Raw genomic sequence first — 13451 nt, forward strand, 5'->3', positions numbered from 1 at the left:
AGTCCTAGTGAAAATTCCAATTACTGGTGTTATCAACTCAGTGAGGGTCTCCCGGGACCCCCGAAGTGTGCAGCTGTGTATAGGGGGTGTCCCCGACCTCACCCTCCGCATTAATACACTAATGTCACGCGTTACATAAAATAATCCCAGGAAACAGGCCAGGCCTGGACTACAAGTCCCACAATCCCCCGCAGCAATGTAAGTGAGCGCCGCGTCCGGGGTAGACGTGTGTCCGCTATTTGCATGAATGGGTGGCGGATCATGAGGGAGCAGAGCTGCGTGTAACGGCTGCGGTCACCGGGGGATGCCGCCGATCGCAGGGAGCCGTCCGTGCTAGACGCCAGCGGGAGGGAGATGCCGAGGGATGAGATGAACTCCCTGATCCAGAAGATCGCCCGCCAGGCCCGGCTGACGTTCCGCGGTGCTGGCGGCAGCGGCGGGGACGGGAAGAGCTTTGCGGAGAACGTGGCGCAGCTGAGGAAGCTGGTGAGCGAGGTCCGGGCCGAGGACCTACAGATCCGCCCGCGGAAGAGCGCGCAGGCCCCGGTGCCCGCGCCGCACAGCCCGCCCGTCACCTACATGCACATCTGCGAGACGGACGGCTTCTCCATGGGGGTGTTCCTGCTGAAGGGCGGCTCCAGCATCCCGCTGCACGACCACCCGGGGATGCACGGCATGCTCAAGGTGCTCTACGGGAAGGTGCGCATCAGCGGCTTCGACAAGACGGAGACGCCGCCTCCCGGGGATCCCGGCGCCGTGCTGCGGGCCGTGCTGCGCTCCACCGGCGAGTACAGCGACAGCAGCCCGCCCTGCCTGCTCAGCCCGCACCGGGACAACCTGCACCAGATCAGCGCCGTGGACGGGCCCGCCGCCTTCCTGGACATCCTGGCCCCGCCGTACGACCCTGACGACGGCCGGGACTGCCACTACTACAAGCTGCTGCCGCCGGGCCAGGCCCCGTCCTCCGCCTCCCCGGAGCAGAGCGCGGCCGGCGCCGCCGAGGCCTCCGGGGTCCACCCGCGGGAAGTGTGGCTGCTGGAAATCCCCCAACCGGACGACTTCTGGTGCGGGGGCGAGCCCTACCCGGGGCCCAAAGTGTCTGTGTGACGCCTACCTCCATCTCACTGCAGGGCCCCGTGGTGTGGAGGCTGGGGGCCTGGCCTCTCCACTGCCACCAGGGGACCGCCTCTGCAGAACCTCTTTACTGTCATGGTGTGGAGGCTGGGGGCCTGGCCTCTCCACTGCAGAACGTCTTTACTGTCATGGTGTGGAGGCTGAGGGTCCGTCCTCTCCACTGCGCCAGGGAGCCGCCTCTGCAGAACCTCTTTACTATCATGATGTGGAGGCTGGGGGTCCGTCCTCTCCACTGCCACCAGGGGTCCGCCTCTGCAGAACCTCTTTACTGTCATGGTGTGGAGGCTGAAGGTCCCTCCTCTCCACAGCGCCAGGGAGCCGCCTCTGCAGAACCTCTTTACTAGTGGCGGAGTCTGTGCTCACTGTTGGATAGCTCGTTTACCGATTATCTCTGCAGCTGCCCTAGGACACTAAAAATGGCGGCTGACCCCCGTGTTCTCAGCTGCCAAAATCTAGACTTGTGCGAGATGCTACTGACTCTGACAACCTGGAGGCTGCCGCCCCTCCCCCACATGTCCGCGCCGACCTACATGCGCCCCGCCAAGCTGCTGTCCTGCCTCCGCCAAGGCCTCATTCACACCTCCTTCATTCTCTTATGGCTTCTCCCATCTTTCTGAGTAATGTCCGATCTCACGTAAGGAAAATAACTAATTCTAGGCGTCTCCAAAAAAAAACTGCACCCCGATGGCAGTGACTGGTGTCAGAGTACAGTATTTTTTTGTTTGTTTTTTTTTTTTTACTCATTGACCCATTCATTTTGTTTGCCAATTTGATCCATGAAAAACTCGTCTCCATTGTTTTTTTTTTTTTTTTTTTTTTTTTTTGTCCACAAGACGCGTGATCAGCCCCATAATTCTAATGTACGCGGACGTCTGAATGAGGCCTTGCCCCGAGGTGCGGCCCTATAAACCCCCCGTTATTTATTGACTGGTTTACACTCGCCTTCCAACCATCCCGCTGTCCCTATCGGAGGACGGGGAGAGTATTTTTTTTTTTTTTTTGCACAATTCAGTATGCACCTGCTGGGTGTTGTAGTCCTACAGTACCCAGATTATCCAGCAGTCAGGCCCCCAATCTATAGGCTACCATTGTTTACTAAGGCCAGGATGTGCAGCGTTGGCGCAGATTTCATTACCATACCTCTGCCGTTCTGTATAACTATAGACGTAACGCTATATATAGCAGCACAGCCATTCTTTTTTTCTAGCGTGCCATATCGCACTTCCTGGACTTTTCCTGTCGTGGTTTTTTTTTTTTTATTTTGAGGGGCGTCTGCTGTTAAGGAAAAAAAAATACACAAAATGAGCATTTCTTGGTCTCAGGATGAACTCTGGGAGGAGGAGGGGGATTCTCCACTGACCGTATCCTCTAAAGATGCAACATTCCTCCGAAGTTTCCTTCTGTATTGTCCTTCATGAAGTTCAGTGTTTATGATCTGGAAGCCGAGTGATGGATGGTGTACGTGTAACCTCCGACAGGGGCTGTATGTGGGGTCTGCCTCCATTGTCAACCACTATAGGAATCGTGGCATTGACATTACTGCCTCTGTCCTTCTTATGATTAGTATTTATAAGTCTCGGGGTAATATACATTTAGAAAAACAAACAAAAAAAAACTATATTGAAGTTTATGGGCCTTAAAGCTGAGTATTGATTATTATTGATCTCATCCCTGCTGTATTCACGTTTCATTGTAATTGACACATGTTAAATTCTTTTCTGTTACTACATTTCACAAATTATATAATATAAATGTATTTTTCTTGAAGAAAAAAGCCTTTGTTTCTGTTGGTTTAAAAAAAAAAAAAAAAAAAAAAAAAACTCTTGTATTGCCTAGGACTAGACAACAAGGGAGGACCTACTAAGAGTTACATACATGATCTAAGAGGTCAGTAAAAAATAGAAAATACCCAAACGCAGGGGTTGGGGAGCTAATTTAAGTATAATTGTCTGTTCTATGCCCTGGTGCCAATCCAGGGCTAATGCTTTTAGTGATGCCTGAAGTACTCCAGCACAAGACCGCTGCAGCCAATCGTACGTCTTGCACCATGGCTCAGCTGGGTTTGGAGGACATCAGCATTGACTAGATGAGGAGAGATGGTGCAAATCAATGAGCAGGATGCTATCCGGTGGCCACATCAATAATCTGTGGCTGTTGGGATGGGTGCTCTGCAGACCCCCTCATACCTGTCAGCATCTATGGCTCTATTTTTGATTAGCCGGCGAATAAACCAGGCAGATTAATCAAAAATCAAAATAAGAGCTGTAAATGTTGAGTAAGGCTACTTTCACACTGGCGTCGTGCACTGCACGTCGCAATGCGTAGTTTAGGAGCAAAAACGCATCCTGCAAAATTGCTTGCAGGATGCGTTTTTTCCTCCATTGACTAACATTAGCGACGCTTTGCCACACGTCGCAACCGTCGTGCAACGGACCGTCAGCAGCAAAAAACGTTACATGTAACTTTTTTTGCTGCATTGTGTCTGCCACTTCCGACCGCGCATGCGCGGCCGGAACTCTGCCCCCACCTCCCTACAACTCGCAATGGGGCAGTGGATGCGCTGGAAAAATGCGTCTGCTGCCCCCGTTGTGCGGTGCTTGCACAGCATGCGTCGGGCTGACGCAGCGCGAAGGCCCCGTACCGACGCTAATGTGAAAGTAGCCTAAGAGGCCGTTCACAGGAGCCGTGTAGCAGCAACTACTAACCTGCCTGCTGGACTCCGCAAATCGATTTGCACCAACTCTAGTGACTCGTGTCCATTTTATTTATATCACAAATGTTCTAAAATACTGTGTATAAAATGTGATTGTCCAGCTTAAGGCAATCGGTAAACTCTGCGGGTCGGAGGCCGCGTACTTATGCATCATCCAACCCGTAGCGGCCAGATGTTACAGCATAGTGGATGGGATTTCAAGAAATACCATGTCCACAGACTCCCACGGAGACTAATATATGGCCCGTCTTTCCTGACCACAGCATGTCATATCACCCATAGAATGTATGGGATGCAGTGAATCTGCACGGTTCAGTGATCACATGCAGATTCACCTGTGTTCAATAGATGGCAGTGAACATGTGCTGCGTCTAAAGTGCCGCCACCTCCGGATCATGGGCACATGCTCTTGGGCTCCTTTACACACCTGTCCCTTCTGCTTGGCCCAAAACAATAGGAGCTGAAAACAAAACTGCCCTTTTTTTTTTTGTTTTTTGTTTTTTTTTTGTTTTCTATGGCTTGGACATGAAAACATCAGTTTTGTGTTCAGTTTTCCATACTTGCATTTTTGTGCCAAGCTGTAGGGATTTGTATATGACGGGAGCCTATAGATCGCCATTCTCATCAGATAGCCAAATGTTCATTAGGCAGACCACTAACAGTTCTCTTCCCTCTCTCCTATACAAATGGGCTGGCTGTAGGTTGTGCGTTCGTTTTCAATGAGAAGAAAATCCTTAAACCGATATGTCATTGAAATTCCAGTGGTCCGATCCTCCTGTTCCTGGGCATTATTGGTCAGGTGGACTCCGTACAGATATGGTAGGCCGGACCTACTGAAATCCGCTGGCTTGGCTGACTGTCATCCACTATGTACGGAGCTTTAAATCAGGCGCGCATAGGGAAGGGATGGACCCGCTGCTGTAAACTTTGAGGGAAAATGATCCACCCCCTCCTCACTACCATAATGTGAAAAGATTACCATGCCTTTATTTGCTTGGTGTAAATCTAGTCTTGCAAACCCAGTTCACATTTTGTAATTTACCTTGTTGCAGATTTTTAGTTCAGTACTAAAAATTGTCCATATATAAATAGCCATAAAAGCCTGGCTTTCCTCAGGTAAAATGTACAAGAAGCTCCATAACTGTTAGATATTTGAGCTCCCTGATCAGCATCCAGTTTGCTCTTGTGCAGCCACCGGACCAGGGCAGTGTTTACTTTTTCGCTGGCAATTCTCTGCCCGTCATCCTGGTGCTTCTGCTTCTCATTACGCTCCATGAAGTTGCAAGGCCTAGTAAGAGGCAGAGGCTGCAGGAGGCTGGGCAGAGAATTGCAGAGTGGTCGCTGGCCTGATGTAAATGATATACATGACCGGACCCTAAACAAGGGAGTTTGATGCGGTTTTTTTTTTGTTTGTTTTTTTTAACCCCTTTCTGCCATTAGACGTACTATTCCATCCATGTGGGGTGGGCTTTACTTCCCAAGGACGGAATAGTAGGTCATAGGCGATCGGCCGCGCTCACGGGGGGAGCGCCGCCGATCGCGGCCGGGTGTCAGCTGCCTATCGCAGCTGACATCCGGCACTATGTGCCAGGAGCGGTCACGGACCGCCCCCGGCACATTAACCCCCGGCACACCGCGATCAAACATGATCGCGATGTGCCGGCGGTACAGGGAAGCTTCCCGCAGGGAGGGGGCTCCCTGCGGGCTTCCCTGAGACCCCCGCAGCAACGCGATGTGATCGCGTTGCTCCGGGGGTCTCCTACCTTCCTCCCTGCAGAAAGTCCCGGATCCAAGATGGCCGCGGATCCGGGTCCTGCAGGGAGGGAAATGGCTTACCAAGTGCCTGCTCAGAGCAGGCACTTGGTAACGCTGCACTGCTCTCAGACAGATCGGTGATCTGTCAGAGTGCTGTGCAAACTGGCAGATCACCGATCTGTATTGTCCCCCCCTGGGACAAAGTAAAAAAGTTAAAAAAAATTTTTTTACGAATGTATAAAAATATTATTCCCATAAATACATTTCTTTATCTAAATAAAAAAACAAAACAATAAAAGTACACATATTTAGTATTGCCGCGTCCGTAACGACCCGACCTATAAAACTGTCCCACTAGTTAACCCCTTCAGTAAACACCGTAAGAAAAAAAAAGAGACAAAAAACAATGCTTTATTATCATACCGCCGAACAAAAAGTGGAATAACACGCGATCAAAAAGACGGATATAAATAACCATGGTACCGCTGAAAGCGTCATCTTGTCCCGCAAAAAACGAGCCACCATACAGCATCATCAGCGAAAAAATAAAAAAGTTATAGTCCTGAGAATAAAGCGATGCAAAAATAATTATTTTTTCTATAAAATAGTTTTTATCGTATAAAAGCGCCAAAACATAAAAAAATGATATAAATGAGGTGTCGCTGTAATCGTACTAACCCGAAGAATAAAACTGCTTTATCAATTTTACCAAACGCGGAACGGTATAAACGCCTTCCCCAAAAGAAATTCATGAATACCTGGTTTTTGGTAATTCTGCCTCACAAAAATCGGAATAAAAAGCGATCAAAAAATGTCACGTGCCCGAAAATGTTACCAATAAAAACGTCAACTCGTCCCGCAAAAAACAAGACCTCACATGACTCTGTGGACTCAAATATGGAAAAATTATAGCTCTCAAAATGTGGTAACGCAAAAAATATTTTTTGCAATAAAAAGCGTCTTTCAGTGTGTGACGGCTGCAAATCATAAAAATCCGCTAAAAAACCCGCTATAAAAGTAAATCAAACCCCCCTTCATCACCCCTTTAGTTAGAGAAAAATAAAAAAATTAAAATGTATTTATTTCCATTTTCCCATTAGGGTTAGGGCTATGGTTAGGGTTAAGGCTACGGTTAGGGTTAAGGCTACAGTTTGGGTTGGGGCTAAAGTTACAGTTAGGGTTTGGATTACATTTGCGGTTTGGAGTAGGGTTGGGATTAGGGTTAGGTGTGTGTCAGGGTTAGAGGTGTGGTTAGGGTTACTGTTGGGATTAGGGTTAGGGGTGTGTTTGGATTAGGGTTTCAGTTATAATTGGGGGGTTTCCACTGTTTAGGTACATCAGGGGCTCTCCAAACGCGACATGGCGTCCGATCTCAATTCCAGCCAATTCTGCGTTGAAAAAGTAAAACAGTGCTCCTTCCCTTCCGAGCTCTCCCGTGTGTCCAAACAGGAGTTTACCCCAACATATGGGGTATCGGCGTACTCAGGACAAATTGGACAACAATTTTTTTGGGGGGGATCCAATTTCTCCTGTTACCCTTGGGAAAATACAAAACTGGGGGCTAAAAAATAATTTTTGTGGGAAAAAAAAGATTTTTTATTTTCACGGCTCTGCGCTATAAACTGTAGTGAAACACTTGGGGGCTCAAAGTTCTCACAACACATCCAGATAAGTTCGTGGGGGGTCTAGTTTCCAATATGGGGTCACTTGTGGGGGGTTTCTACTGTTTAGGTACATTCGGGGCTCTGCAAACGCAATGTGACGCCTGCAGACCATTCCATCTAAGTCTGCATTCCAAATGGCGCTCCTACCCTTCCGAGCCCTCCCATGCGCCCAAACGGTGGTCCCCCCCCCCCCCCACATATGGGGCATCGGCGCACTCAGGACAAATTGGACAACAAGTTTTGGGGTCCAATTTCTCCTGTTACCCTCGAGAAAATACAAAACTGGGGGCTAAAAAATAATTTTTGGGGGAATTTTTTATTTTATTTTCACGGCTCTGCGTTAGAAACTAGTGAAACACTTGGGGGCTCAAAGTTCTCACAACACATCTAGATAAGTTCCTTGGGGGGTCTACTTTCCAAAATGGTGTCACTTGTGGGGGGTTTCAATGTTTAGGCACATCAGTGGCTCTCCAAACGCAACATGGTGTCCCATCTCAATTCCTGTGAATTTTGCATTGAAAAGTCAAACGGCGCTCCTTCCCTTCCGAGCTCTCCCATGCGCCCAAACAGTGGTTTACCCCCACATATGGGGTATCAGCGTACTCAGGACAAATTGTACAACAAATTTTTGGTTCCAATTTCTTCTCTTACCATTGGGAAAATAAAAAATTGGGGGCGAAAAGATAATTTTTGTGAAAAAATGATTTTTTATTTTTACGGTTCTGCATTATAAACTTCTGTGAAGCACTTGGTGGGTCAAAGTGCTCACCACACCTCTAGATAAGTTCCTTAGGGGGTCTACTTTCCAAAATGGTGTCACTTGTGGGGGGTTTCAATGTTTAGGCACATGAGGGGCTCTCCAAACGCAACATGGCATCCCATCTCAATTCCAGTCAATTTTGCATTGAGAAGTCAAATGGCGCTCCTTCGCTTCCAAGCTCTGTCATGCGCCCAAACAGTGGTTTACCTCCACTTATGGGGTATCGGCGTACTCAGGACAAATTGTACAACAAGGTTTGGGGTCCATTTTCTCCTGTAACCCTTGGTAAAATAAAACAAATTGGAGCTGAAGTAAATTTTTTGTGAAAAAAAGTTAAATGTTCATTTTTATTTAAACATTCCAAAAATTCCTGTGAAGCACCAGAAGGGTTAATAAACATCTTGAATGTGGTTTTGAGCACCTTGAGGGGTGCAGTTTTTAGAATGGTGTCACACTTGGGTATTTTCTATCATATAGACCCCTCAAAATGACTTCAAATGAGATGTGGTCCCTAAAATTAAATGGTGTTGTAAAAATGAGAAATTGCTGGTCAACTTTTAACCCTTATAGCTCCCTAACAAATAAAAATTTTGGTTCCAAAATTGTGCTGATGTAAAGTAGACATGTGGGAAATGTTACTTATTAAGTATTTTGTGTGACATATCTCTGTGATTTAATTGCATAAAAATTCAAAGTTGGAAAATTGCGAAATTTTCAAAATTTTCGCCATATTTCCGTTTTTTTCACAAATAAACGCAGGTAATATCAAATAAATTTTACCACTATCATGAAGTACAATATGTCACGAGAAAACAGTGTCAGAATCACCGGGATCCGTTGAAGCGCTCCAGAGTTATAACCTCATAAAGGGACAGTGGTCAGAATTGTAAAAATTGGCCCGGTCATTAACGTGCAAACCACCCTTGGGGGTAAAGGGGTTAAATACAAGGGGGGGGGAGAGTCTGAAAGTTACATGTGGTATGCCAATTTCTGACCACATTGACAATCTCATGCTTGTATTAACTTTGTAAGCTTGTTACCAGCGGTGGAGCCAAAGAGTTGTCCAGGTTTTCCACCAAAGTCTGCTGTCACTCGGTAGCTTCAGATTGGTGAGCCCTCTGTGGTTGCTGTAAGTGGTTGCACCTGAGTGCCCGGTCTCACCACCGGTACTGGAGAACCCTCAGAAAGCGCACGGAGGATTCACACGTCTAGTCACATAGTGACTGCAGATTGTCATGGAAAACCTAGACAGACCATTTTTAGGGGTAAGTGCACACATCTTATCCTCAAGCGTTACAAACAGAAGGCATTTCAGGAAAATGTCAGCACTTTCTTAAAGCACCATCTTTGTGTGTGTGTAAGGTTACGTTCACATTTGTGTTGCGTGGGGTGCAGGTTCAGCGACGCATGCGTCATGCGCCCCTATATTTAACATGGGTGCGCATGGACATGTGTTTTCTTGCGTTTTGTGACGCATGCGTCATTTTTGGCGCAAGCGTCAGGACGCAGCAAGTTGCATTTTTTTTGCGTCCAAAATCAAGCCAAAAAATGGACGCATGCGTCACAAAACAATGCGTTTTTGCGTGTGTTTCACATCCGTCGTGCGTTGCGGCGACAACGCTGCGTCCAAAGACGCGAATGTGAACGTAGCCTAAAAGAGTGAACAGCTCTAGAGCAGAAGACGCCTGCAGGAGGATGGTCAGGACTCTTACAGGTTACAAGAAGCACAAAAGCCTGAGCACATGAGCTGCAAGTCGCTTTTACACTGCAGTGCATATGTTCATTCTTTTTTTCCCTGTTAATGCTTTTTCAGGCCAGTTACAAACATATATATATATTTTTTTTTTCAGGTGGGAATTCCCTGAAAACAACAATGGACCCCACTGCAAAACTTAAAAGGACTTGGCCACTATATTTTGACCAATGTATTTGGGATGTGACTGTCGACTTACTATTATACAGGTATGACGGGCTCTCTTCCTGCTTGTTGGTGCAGCTTATCTCAGACTGCTCAGCTCTCCGGAGCACACAATGGCTGCTGATGGAGGAGCATGTGACCAGACCTGTCAATCAACCTCCTCCAATAGAAAAGCTATTTTCTCATGTGAGGTTTTCTGTTAGACAAGACTGATGGACAGGTCTGGTCACATGCTCCTCCATCAGCAGCCGTTGTATGGACCGGAGAGCTGAGCAGTCTGTGAGATAAGCTGCACCAACAAGAGCAGGAAGAGAGCCCGTCATACCTGTATAATAGTAAGACGACACAGTCACATCCCAAATATGTCAGTCAAAATAATGTGGCCAAGTCCTTTTAGGTTTTGCAGTGGGGGCTATTGTCACTGACGGGGCATTCCCACCTGAAAAAAAAAATGTTTATAACCAGCCTGAAAAAGCATTAACAGGAAAAAGAATGAACATAAGCAATGCGTGTAAAAGTGACTTGATTCTCATGTGCTCGCACTTTTGTGCTTCATGTACTGGTGTGTGTATATACTGTATTTGCCCTCCATCCTTGTATTTATATCCCTCATCCTGGCTCCATCCTCGTGTGTCTCCTTCATCTTGGTATCTGTCCCTAATCCTGGGGCCCATCCTGGTATATGTACCCCGTTCTGCTGTTCTTTAATGTATAGAAAAAAATAAATAAAACATACTCACAAGGGGCGTACATAGAAGTCATGGGGCTCCATATAAGAAATATAATGCACACCCTATAGTAACCCATGTAGTATAATGCACAGCCCATAGTCACCCATGTAGTACAGGGTGGGCTATTTATATGGATATACCTAAATGGGAATGGTTGGTGATATCAACTCCCTGTTTGTGGCACATTAGTATATGGGAGGGGGAAAACTTCACGATGGGTGGGGATCATAGCGGCCATTTTGGATCCAACTTTATTTTTTCCAATGGAAAGAGGGTCATGTGACATCAAACTTATTCACAAGAAAAACAATTGTGTCCTTGGTTTTAATGCAGCTTTATTCTTTCAAGAGTTATTTACAAGTTCATTTCCATTTATAAAATGTGTTCAAAGTGCAGCCCATTGTGTTGGATTGTCAATGCAGTCAGGGTGACCGACGCTGGTTGGGGTCCGCTGGTGTGATGGAATGGCAGCTAGATGGTATACCTTCCCACAGGTGAAGTATGTCCCCAGGGCTTCCCAGTAAGATGGATGGTGATGGTGTGAGGTGCAGGCAATAACGAGGACACAAGGTCGCAGTCTCTTTACCTCTTTACTGAAGACTTCAGGATCCTCAATCCAGAGCACGATTAACAGGGCTATCAGAGACCGGCCGGTCCGATGGGCACTTCCAGAGTTCCCTTTGCAGGTGGAAATCGTTGCCTACCACTAGCGCCTGTGTGTTGTAGTGCTACCCTGCTGAGCATTCGGAATAGTCCTCACAACTTCTGTTCTCGTTCGTTCATTCTTTCTAGTTTCTAATTCTCTTTCTCTTGTTCCAGATGTTACTAGTTTCTCGTCCCCCAGGTATGTTATGGCTAGGACGCACCCGTATGAAGGGAAGGCTCGGAGCTCTTCCGGGACCCTAGAGACGCCCCTCTCCATGCGTTGCCCCCTATGTCTTCGTAGGAAATTTAAGGTAGACAGCCAACCTATGATTGACTGTCCTGCGGAGTTCGAAGTAAGGCCTAGAGTCAGTTACTCCCGCGGTGTTCCGGCCAACGGTTACGCGCCTCAGTAGGATGTTGCCTCGGTCTCACGGCACGACTCCTACTGGTTCTCCTTTGTGCTTGATCTCATTTCTCACCGTTCCACAATACCCTTTGCTTCATATCTCTTCCTTAGGATACTGCCGCAAGTAGTGCAGGTGCAGTTCCGTAACGTTCTGCTCGGTTCGCTAGGTACCTGCCAGGTTCCCACGCCTGACAGGGACCCCCTGTGTCTTCTCCCTGCAACACCCCCTGCCACGGGATGTTGCCTGAATCCAACCCAGTCAGCTTCTCCCTCACTTCCTCCCCAACCCCTAGTTTTACCAGTGTGAGGAGTGGCCCAATAAATAAAGCCTTTTGCTCCCCCTAGTGGTCAGGAGAACTCCTTAGTGTCATCAGACGTACCATCACTCCCATTAGTGGCAGAGCATCATACTGCAATGACCAGGTCTCTGGGGCGCTGCACTATCAGTGTGTGGGAGAAGAGGGTTGCATTAACAATCCAACCCAATGGGCAGCACTTTGAACACTTTTATAAGTGGTCATAAACTTGTAAATAACTCATGAGAGAATAAAGTTATGTTAAAGCTAAGCGCACCATTGTTTTTCTTGTGAAATTCTCAATAAGTTTGTGTCACATGACTTCCCATTGGAAAGAATAGTTGGATCCAAAATGGCTGCCATGGTCACCACCCATCTTGAAAAGTTTTCCCCCTCCCATATACTAATGTGCCACAATTATCCATATAAATGGCCCACCCTATATAATGCACACCCTATAGTCACCCATGTAGTATAATGCACAGTCCATAGTCACCCATGTGTACTCAACAGATTTGAAAAAAACAAAAAACTCTCTGCTGTGCGGCTTCCTTTCCTAAAGTAGACAGCTCACTTCAGCGTGCAAGCAACAGGAGTGCATGATGTCCCTTCCATGTGCCCCTGGTCATTCTGTCGTCAGCTGCTGGCCTCTGATTGGCCGGTAGCATATAATGCCGCGCATGGATCTAATAGGCCTGTGCGCTGCAATACACTTCAGCTGGATGTGCACCCGAGGAAGCACATCCAGCTGAAATATTTGCTGGCATCGGCGGGCCCCTCACCCACTGGGCCTGGTCACACCGGCGACTGCTGCGACCATGGTCATTACATCATATACAGTCCAGTACAACATATGTAGACATGCAATTACCTAGCTGAGGATATTTGTCTGGTCCTATGTCACATGTTGGAGGGAACCTGATATAAGTATGTACCTGTGGAAGGTATGAGCAGTGCTTTATCCACCTCCTAATGATGCCTGTATTACTCTAAGGGTAACTTCACATAGGGCATTTTTGTTGGGGTTTTTTCAGCAGCAAAACCTGATCTTGTTGGCAGGGAAGAAGCTGCGTCAAAAACGCAGGTGTTGGTGCATTTTTTTCCTCTTTGTCCATGCTAATGTCCTTGGATTTTCCTCAGCAAAAACGCAGCAAATAATGATCTGTGTTTTTTTTCCAACACCCATTCAAGTCAGTGGGTGAAAAAACACTGAAAGAAGAGACATGCACCATGTCCAAAAAATGCAGCAAAGCACAAAATACTGATCAAACAAAAACCAATGTGTGTGCATGAGAATCCTGAAATCTCACAGGCTTTGCTGGTATTGTAAAAAGCAGCTGAAAATTAGCATAAAAAGCCCTTTGATTAAAGAGCAAACACATGCGATAGGATTTCCTCCTAAATTAAATAGATGCTATTGAGTGGAGTA

At 47.1% G+C, this 13451-nt stretch overlaps 1 protein-coding gene across 1 annotated transcript; it reads left to right on the forward strand.

Moving 5' to 3' along the window:
• The first annotated feature begins 206 nt into the window (after positions 1-206).
• ADO (2-aminoethanethiol dioxygenase) lies at positions 207-1957 on the forward strand. The gene has a single exon (XM_069753625.1). It carries the CDS (start codon positions 355-357, stop codon positions 1105-1107), a length of 753 nt encoding a protein of 250 aa, XP_069609726.1. The 5' UTR covers positions 207-354; the 3' UTR covers positions 1108-1957.
• The last annotated feature ends 11494 nt before the right edge of the window (positions 1958-13451 follow it).

This window comes from Ranitomeya imitator, chromosome 2 (genome assembly GCF_032444005.1).
Source record: "Ranitomeya imitator isolate aRanImi1 chromosome 2, aRanImi1.pri, whole genome shotgun sequence".
NCBI lineage: Eukaryota > Metazoa > Chordata > Amphibia > Anura > Dendrobatidae > Ranitomeya > Ranitomeya imitator.